General features: G+C 40.2%; 1 protein-coding gene across 1 annotated transcript in view; it reads left to right on the forward strand.

Moving 5' to 3' along the window:
• RSRC1 (arginine and serine rich coiled-coil 1) overlaps nt 1–10137 on the forward strand; it is a 156884-nt gene that overhangs the window by 63651 nt on the left and 83096 nt on the right. Inside the window, exon 4 of the mRNA XM_026854947.1 lies at nt 5851–5887. Within this exon, the coding sequence (XP_026710748.1) occupies nt 5851–5887 (37 nt within the window). The remainder of the gene's footprint in view (nt 1–5850; nt 5888–10137) is intronic.

Consider the following 10137-nt stretch of genomic DNA (forward strand, 5'->3'; position numbering starts at 1 on the left):
TTTTTTTGCCATGAATATACAGGGCCCAGGTCTAGTCTGGAGAATCATGAGATACTGGCCTTTACACTCACCATTGAGAGAGATGATCTTGCCACACGTTGGCAGAGTTTTAGATGGGGAATTTCCACATTCTGAGAGAGAAAGAAAGGAAATTGTTACCAGCTGGTGGTGGTGGTTTGCTGGGATTTACTCAGAAAGCTGGAGTGTTATCAGTGCTGCTACATGATGTAGTCAAGGCTAGTGTAATAAATTCCTTATCTCAATCTGATTTCGAGTAGTTTGATTTTTTTTTTTTTACAGTGCCTACTGATAAGCTAAGCATCTCTTAGCAGATCAGCTTTGAGACGACTATGAGCATCAGAAGCAGAAAACGGTGAGGCAAAAGCCTCATTGAATTTGAGATGCCAATCTGCTAAAATAATGATACACAAAAAGAAAGGTCTAGAGTTAGCTGACTAGTCTACCTCTCCCATAGCTGTCACCTCCACCGTAGTTGCATTTAGTGAGGCTGTTCCTCATGTTGGCTGTATTGGGTCAACGTAGATTCCTCACACTGAAGAGGCTGAAGGCAGGAGAGGCAGGGTTTTTTTATGGCAGTAGCCTCATTCATCCTCTTCAGCATACCCTTTAGTATCATTCCTAATGTCTAGGGCATTTTTTTTTTTTTCATTTCTGTCTTCTCTCCCTTTATCTGTCTTCAATACAGAGTTTAGAGAGGTGGGAGAAGGAACTAGACCACCACTCAATCTGGGTTTCACATCACACGTTGAAATGCTGGGGTTTCAACCCCCAGCCCCAAGTTAAGGTGACATGTGGGTGATTCCCACAGCCCTTCCCAAGGGGGGTGAGTTTCCCTTTAGGCTTCCCCCCAGGGTGGGGCGGCCTGGCAGACAGAGCCATTGGGTAAATGAGCCCCAGGTGTCCCACATCAAGTAACCCAAGGTCAGGTGTCCCACGTAGGGATAAAACCACTCACAGGAGAGGCAGTGTCTGTCTGTGAGGGGGATGCCCTGTGCAGAGTTCCCTGCTGGGGAAGGACCTCCCGCCTCCCTGGGACTGGGCTCCACTCAGGTCTGGCTTTTGTAAGCGCGGGATATGTAGAGATTCAGTGTGTGGCTCCTTGGTCTGATGTGTTTGGCTTGTTGACTCGGTTGTCTCCCATCCCTTCTTTGGGAGACTGCATGTCACCATTTATCCCACCCATTGCTGGCTGTGCGGTGTCGTTGTTGGGGTCAGTGGGATTGATGTCGGTTATGTATCATCTGACTGACTTGTTTGTACCCCCAGCGCTCACCCATGGACTGACCCTTTTGTATCAAAACCAATTTGGCTACTGGTTCATCGTTATGCTGGCTGTGTCCTTTATGCTAGGCCTGATAACTAGCAAAACACACGTTTACCCCATTTCATATATTGGTGAGTGTTTAATATATTGTCACCTGCTGAAGTTCATAAAGAAGCTCTGAAGACCTCTGAAGAGATTCAGCTGTTTGTTTTGAGGTTGTTTATCTCAAATACAATGGGGATTGATAACATGCTAAAGAAGAATAGCGAGCGTGTGCTACTCAGGAAGATCTGTAGGGAAGGCTGTTAGGTGACAGCAGTGGGAGCACGTTAACGTAACGGGAACCATGAGGTTGTTCCAAGAACGTCTTTCACTATGAGGCTCTTCAAGAGATGAAAAAAGGGATTAATTTAAAATAATACTTGGCAGATTTTTTTGGAAAGTATTATGTGATGTGCTTGTTGAATGATCCAAGAAAATTTTAAGAGTGAGAGAGCTCTGTGGAAGTTGTAACCACTTGGGATAACACTGCCTGGTCACAGCTCTGACACGTTGGCGTTCCTGGAGGGTGGAGTTAGAAGCCCTTGGTTTGAGTGTGGAGCAGCCTGACCCACAATGTGTGTATGGCCTTTCCTTTGCAGCTTGTCGCTAACGTCGTGGAACTGGAGGGGATTCTGCCAAAGGCCTTGCTAGTGATGAGGTGATTTATTTATTCATTTAGCTTCTGAGGAGAAACAAAGAGCCATTGGGAGCGTTCAGTGTGGAGTTCAGGCCACTAAGACGGTCAGGGATTGGAGCACTTGCCCTGTGAGGGGAGCTGAGGGGCAGGGGGGGGCTCAGCCTGGAGAGGGGATGGTTTGAGGGCACCCAGCCCGGTGAGGAGAATCAAGTGGTATGTGGTGGGTGGAAAGATACAACCAGCACAGACTGGAGAAGAAGAGGGGGGGAAAAAAAAAAAAAAAAAAAAAAAAAAAAAAAAATGCTCCCAGTGAGGACGTGCAGTCACCAGGGCAGGTTGCCCAGGGAGCCCGGGCTTTCAAGGCCAGCCTGGATGAAACTCTGAGCAGCCTGGTCTGGCCTCTGAGCCTGGCTTGAGCGGGCGGTAGGGCTGCAGAGCCCTTCAGCCTGAATTATCCTAGAATATCCACAGAGAGAGGCAGTCCAGAGAATGATTCTATGTCCTGTGGGTTCTAAAAACTATGGCAAAGAAAATTATTAACTATGGGTGTAAGGGAAGCGTTGAGAATGAGTTGATGGCAACTTAAGAGGAACTGGGGAATGTGGACTGAAGTGCTTTGTTTTAGTTTGGAATAAATTTTTTAAAAATTGCAGGATACTTCCCAGTTTGATGCTACTGGTCTGAATAGCAGCACAGGTTAAACTCGGCTCTCATAATTGTTTGTCATTTTAAAGAGTGTAAGAGACCTACTCACAAACTGAGATGGCGGTTTTAATAAGTAAAAACATCTCTGAGATTATTTTTTTTTTCAGTTTATGTAGCCTCACAGTTATAAAATAAGTGACTGGCATTGTAGTGTGATGTTAGCACTGCAGCTCCTCGAGGGTGCTTTGCTCCAGAGTACTGTGTCTAAATGAACATTTTATTTAGCTCTGTGGTGCAAAACCAAGTACAAGTCCTGTGTGAAACTCCTATAATTTTATTAAAAATTAAATTATTTGTGAAATCTTAAGTTATTGTTTGGATATTTTGAAGATACTGCATATTACTCAGCTCCCTCGATAAGCGTTTGGTTTTATTTGGGGACCTATTTTTATGAACGTGAATATATGTCCAGGTTTCCAGCAGGTGCTAGTGAATAATTTTAGTTTAGTGAACTGGCACAGATTAAGTTAACACTCCCTCGATTAGTTACTCACGCTGTGGTTTTAAGTAATCCAAAAGCTGGCCACACGTGCTTAATGGAATTCCTGCCTTGTTGGTACAGGTCCCTCATGGCCATGGTTCAAATCTGGCTCAGCTGCAACTTTTTCTCCTGGCATTACCAACAGCTGACCTCTAGATTAGCCTCAGTATTATGCTTACTGTAGGATTTTAAAATACACGCACGTCAACTAGTGTTTTACAGCACAAAGTCTTGACTGTAGCAAGGAAACACCAGTTCCAGAGCTTCCCTGATGGAAAAAAGAAAAACTCAAGAATAAAACCAAACTTGCCTAATGAACAAAAATTTTAAAAAAAGTGGCATGCTGGAGATGGTTTGAAAGGCAGGTGTGTAGCTTGTTGGGAACGATGTGGTGTGGTGTAAAAATTGAGTAAATTATTACCTGATAAGGCTAGAAAATGAAGATAATTTTTTTTATGGTGTTCTTTTGTAGGAGTATTCTAATACTGGCTGTGCATAAAACTGCTCTTTTATTTGTAGTGATTTCTGGTATTAATATCTAAAGTATTTATTCGGTAGACATCTAAGGCTGGGTGCTAGACTGAGCTGTAGCAACAGGTCTGACTTTTGCATAGAAGAAATATAATATTAGCGGGAGTCTTATTTGTATAATTATCATTTAACTCGAAAGATAAAATTATGCCATGGCTTCACCAGTTGTCATTGCTGATGGATGCACGGCAGCCTCCGGCTGGAAAGAGGTTTTCATTGGAAGTGACAGGTGCCACAAGGTTTATTTAGGACAGCCCCAACCTCGTCCTGGTTAGTTTGATAATGTTTGCCTTATGTATGTTCAACCACTGCATTTCCTGCGTTAGAGCCTTGTGTTACACCGATATTACTATCTGTGCTGCCTCAACTACAAATTGGATGAACAGCCAGTGACACTTTTTCAATATTACTACATTAAACCAAGTGGATTTTGATTGATAACCTAATATTCGACTAATGCAAAACATCAATCATGGCAAGTATATTAATTATTTAATATTGCAGTCTAATTCAGAAATCGATGTGCTGCATGAGGGGAAGGGAAACTCACTGTTCCCAGAAGACTTAAGACAGGGAATGATTAAAAAAGAACCCAACCCTGCTGTACTCTTGTGTGTTAGCTCGATACAAATCTTTATTCATTTGCCAATAATCTCTTCGCATTTTCCACTTCAGGACCTTTTTTATCAGTTTTGAGACCTATAATTGAATTAAGGCTGCTTTCAGCACAGGGCAGAAGGAGTTGCACAAATATTGATGAAGTCATGACAGGGACGGCGCAGGAGACAGACCACTAACAGGGCAGGTTTTATACCATTAGTTGGGAGCTCCTTCCATCAGCTGCTTGGATCCTGCTTACAAAGTAATTAAATTCTTTAAGGCCATTTAGCACCTCAAAAAGAGATGGGCGAGATGATTTCTATTTAAATATCGTATGGCCGTGAATAAGAAATTTGTGTTTCAAGCCATAAAATAACGGTGTAAGGAAGGTGTGTCTTTTTTTTTTTTTTATTTTTCTTGCTGAATTAATGATGTATTAGAACAAAAACGCCCAGTGGACTTTTTGGAAAAGTTTATGAAATTATAAATAAAATTTTTCTGTAAAAAGTCTCTAAAATACACTACACAAAGTGGTAAAATGTGTAATTGAATGCAGCCTTATTCAGTCCTTAGACCGTTTCAGATTTTACTTCACGTTCTGCCTTGCCCTGCCTCTACTAAGAGAACAGAAATCTCGCACGGTTCGCTGTCTTAGAGGAATGTGGTTGGGGCTTCTGCTCCTGTGGCTTGAGAGAGTTGAATAATTTGTGGAAAAATTGATATTTTAAATACACCCTACACTATATAGTTCAAGGACTGATTACCTGAAGCCTTTCTCCTTGTTTGCCATGGTCACAGCCCATCTTCCTCAAAAGGCACCGTTGCGTTTTTGGAAGCAGGTAGAACCTGGAGTCACTGGAAGCAGAAACCAGCTGCCTTTGGTGCCTTGGAATTCGGGGACTTTTTAATTTTCTTTTCCTTTTTTTTTTTTTTTACATAGTAGGATGTGTTAAGGATTAATTTTCACTCTGAATTCTCCTCACTTTTCAGGGTTTTTAATTTGACGGTTTGGTCCATTTTTCTGCAGATGTCCTTATCTGATTTTACCTCTTATTCTTGTAGCTGTACATTTGGATTTTTTTTTTCAGCTGTCAGGAGTCAAATGCAAAGTTTCAATATGGCTGACACGACCTAGTTAATTAACAGATAATTTATTCAGTCCATCACCTTTGTAAAGAGTCGCAGTATTTTATTATTGAAGTCGTGGCAAAGCAGAACCACGAGCACCTGAACGTGGATTTGATAAATAGCATTCTGTACTCTTGTTTTATTATTTCCAGTGTGAATAGGGGGATTATTATCTTTAAAAATGTTGGTTTTTAGATGAGTGTCCTGTTGCATTGCTACAGTTTATAGCAATTTCAGGGCAAGTAAAATTTGAGGTTTTAAATTATTCTGTCGTTGTGCATTAGGATAATCAATACATTTCAGGTATTGCAGTGATTAAGATTAAAAGTAAAAATTTTACCTACTCAAGAAATTACATGGCTTTGACATTTCCAAGTTAAACACAAATCGTTGTAGACAAGGGTTTAGCAACTATTTAGAACTTTTGTTCTTCTGTTACAGGGACTCTGGAAACATCAAAGCTGGATTAGAACATCTGGTAAGTTTTAATTTTCTCTTGAACATTTGCATCATCTTTGATATCTGCATTCCAAATGAACACTTTTGAATGAGCTTTGAATACCTTGAATTGAGAAAGTCAACCATTTCCCAGAGGGTCAGCTTACTGTTATTATGTGAAGGCACTTACATTTTCATTTATCTTACCATTTCAAGGGAATTTTAATTTTTTTAAATTACTTTTTTTGATGTAGAGATGAAATAAAATGGACTACAATCCTTGGATTGATGATTGCCTTAATTATAAACAAAAATTGTTTGGTGTTGGATTTTTGGCATATCCTGATCTGAAAACAACAAACTTGTGATTAAAAAAAAAAAAAAAAAAAAAAAAAAAAAAAAAAAAAAAAAGACACACACACAATCAAATATTGCATGCATAAATATGGTATGTTTTAGTAATTTGAAGTCTTTGAAAGAAGTGCACAGCTTTGTTTTTTCTCTTGTCTTTGCTTTATGAATAATGTATTGACTTAAATTCCATTCAGTGCTGCAGTATAAAATAATAATTGAGATGCAAAATATTTTTGGTTTAAGTAAACATATTCAAACCGCAAGTGATAGCGAGACAGACTTAGCATTAAAAACTAATCAGTTGATCAAAACTGGAGAAAATACAATATTGTCACAAGTCTGAAACTCATTGAGCCCAGGATATTACCATCAGCAATCATCAGAACATTAAGTAGTTCATCTAAACAGATTATTAAATCCCATTAAATCAAAATATTCACTATTAATGGCACATATATCTCGGGACATCATGAGGAGTGTTAAATTCATGTTAATTTTTTTCGTATGATATTTGAATAACATACACAGTTCTGTACTGCTATTAAAATAAAATCTTATCACAATGTATGGCACAAGCATTTGAAAAAAATTGCTTTTCTGTTGTTGCTTCCCATTTTGGGAATCGCTAGGGAAATATGATTTGTAGGAGCTTGTGTACCAATATCTTCTTGGAGTAAAAGCAGGATGAAAAGGATGTATATTCTAGCATAGTTGTCAACAGTTTCCCCTTTATGATGGTGGCATATTAAATGTTCCATTGCAACTAGTATTTTGAATCTGTAAATGGAATAAATAGCTGAGTGTTATGAATAGTTCTTAGAGCAGTTTGAAAATTAATCTTGTTTGCTGTTTTCATTGGTATCTTGCATGCTAGTTGAATCTCTTAAATAAATTTTTAAAATGTTTCATTCCTCTGCCGGTGTCAGGTAGTTGTAATCTGATGGGTTCAGAGAATTTTTCTAATGCATTATAAAGATGCTGTAGTCTTGACAGATGACCATGACTGGTACTTTTTCTACATTGGGAGTGCTGCAATAGCTGGAGCTGTAGCTCTGATTTATCACGTCACCTCAAACCGGCGGGCGCAGCGGGAGGAGGCTCCGTGGGTTCCGAGGAGCTGGGCTTGGGGCTGGACTGGGAGCAGCGTTCGCGGGCGCTCAGGCTTTCTCTGGGGTTTGAGGGACGGTGCCTTGGGAAGATCCTCTGCAGAGTAATGACACCGTAACTTCTTTACAGGGTAACTCACTATATATTTGAATAAAATTTCATCTCCATTAAATACATTAGCTGCTTCGTATTTGTCTGAAGGATCTGTGAAAAACCTTCAGGTTTGGGACTTTTTTTTTTTTTTTTCCCTGTGACCTTAGAAAATCCTGCAAACGGGTGCTCAAGGAAATTAACTGTTTCCTGGAACACCCACAGATGGGGATAGTCATGCTGGAAACTGTTGTATATCTCAGTGGTATGTCAGACAAACTCACAAAAACTTTTTGGACTCCAAGAAATTACAGGGATATTCCTCAGAAGAGTTAAGCCAAATGACTGCTTTGATTCTACTCCTTCGAATTACCGCATCTCCAAATGCTTGTAAGGATGTTTTTCCCTCTTAAGAAAAAAGAAGAGTCTTTATATTGATGTGGTAATCTGTTATTTAATCCCTTCTGTAAAGAAAAGGTGTTTTACAATTTGTGATACAATCCTTATGGGTTCTGCGTGTTCCTATCTTTTACTGCTTGCCCTTGTTTAGCTTCTGCCATCCTGGTATCTGGCTACACATGGGAGTGAAAGAGGAGGAGTACAGCAGGTGCTGTTAAAAAAATTGGTAAATATTTTACAAATCGTTATTTGGAATTGCTTCCAGTTTTAAAACCAGATGCTTTTATAAACAAAAATATTTTTCTCTGTAGATGGGAGGACTTCCTGGCAGGTCTGTGGGGCTGTTTCTGGCCCTGCTGGAGGAGCCGTGCTGGCCGCTGGTGCTGGGAGGAAGGGTCGCTTGGTTGGCCAGTGTGTGGCTGACTGTGCCAGTGGGTCACAGCCCCGCTCCCCGCTGACCTCCAATAGCTGCATCTGCTCAGAAACATCTTTTTTTTAGTTAAGAAAAGAAACGACAAGATTCTAAGCATAGAGTAATTAGGCTTGTATTCCAGAAATGTTGATGGGCATTTGCCGAATTATACTTTGCTAATTCCTTTCTAAGTAACAAGTTTTAACAACCAGTAGAAACCTTGGAATAGATGATTATGTATCTGCAACCCTGTATAGCTCCCATTTTCTATTAATAGCCCTACTGAAAAAGAACCATGGAGCCATACGTGTGGTTTATTCATTAGAGAGACCTTATTTGTGTCTTTTGTATAACATTTCAAAGCAGTAACCTGCTTGTCCTTGTGGTCAAGCAGCAGAGTCTGTCCGTTTTAAATGATGAAGAGCAACCTGTCATTAATAGCTTGTTTAGCCCATCCGTGGTTAGTGAGGACGGAGTTATTGTCTGCCAAGAACGCGGCGCTCCCCGCGCTGGGTGCTAATCGATAAGCCCAGGCAGGTGTGGAGCAAGCCCTTGTCATCAGGCTATCGCGGTGCTCACACGTAGCTTTACCAGTATATTTTTTTTTTTTTTTCAGTATTTACACTTTTTGGTTGCGTTGTGTGTCATAGGTAGCGTGTATCAAGGTCACGGATCCATAACTGATATTGGTTAACTCCATCTGGCAGCTCTTTGGTCTTTTTAAAGAGCTCTTTAGTAGAAAAATTTGCATAAATGATCAACCAACCAAAAAAAAAAAGCCCCAAAAAACCAAAACCCCAACCAAAGAACTCCCTCCTTCATCCAGAAAGTATTTTTTTACAAGGTATCCTTCTTTTTTTTTTTTTTTTTGTCCAAAAAGGTATCCCTTTTTATTTTTTTTTCTTTGGATTTCATGGATCGTCCTCTCCCTGATTTTCACTGGCTTAGTTTCAGAGTTCTGGTGATTACAGCTCACTGGTCCTAGTACGGTTGCTGGACAGCGATGTCTAATGGAATTGTTGGCTTTCCAAGGAGCTATAAAACCAAGCAGCCAATTATCTGTGTTCACAAACAATTAATTAACACTCTTAATATGAGTAATTACGTTTATCTTGGTATCCTGGCAAAATTCCATGCTGGTCAATTATATTCTGCAAGCTTGAATTCTTCTTATTGAAGAAGTGTCAGGCTGAATGGATGGTTGGGGGTTTTCCTATTGAAATTGTATTGGATTGAAAACAAGATTTTTCACTTTTTTTTTTCTTTTTAAAAAGAGGCATTTCTTTTGCATAAAATGGTAATCATTGAAACCTGAAAAAAAATTTCCCTTAGGAAAAAACCTCCGTGGTGTTCTTGGGGAATTGTAATTTTCATCTCCCATTCATGGCTTCTGACCAAATTCCCCTCCAGGGTGAGATGACTGATGAGGCACCTCGAAAGAGGACAGTCGTGGGCCGGGAGAAACAAGGCAGCATTAGAGGAGAACAGGAGCACGGCGATGGGCAACAGGAGGGGCAGCTTAGCATGGCATTCTCTTTTCCGTCATAAGGAAAGAGGCTACTCTGTGAACTCCCCGCTCTGGCACGGGAGTAGCCGCGTGGGCAGAGCGTGCGCATGAATGGCTTGTCTGAACTTTATAACTTTCTTTTCCTCCCATTTGGCAATGGGATTAGTATTGCTTTACGATGGGGCAAGAATCTTTAGCCTGGAGTTGTCTACCTCAGGAAACAGTTGTGTAGAAAGTCTTCCAAAAATGGGGAATTACCGTGAAATAAAAACGTACAAAAATCTTTTCCTGTCATCAGTTGGGTAATTGGATGAGTGGAAGGCAAATGATGGTATCATAACCCTTGTAGGTGTTAGTCTGTAGCTTGTGATGCCGTGAGAAATGCTGATGCATTTATTTCCTTTCTAATTCCTGTCATTCA

Source organism: Athene cunicularia (genome assembly GCF_003259725.1).
Source record: "Athene cunicularia isolate RWA chromosome 9 unlocalized genomic scaffold, athCun1 chr9_part1, whole genome shotgun sequence".
Lineage (NCBI taxonomy): Eukaryota > Metazoa > Chordata > Aves > Strigiformes > Strigidae > Athene > Athene cunicularia.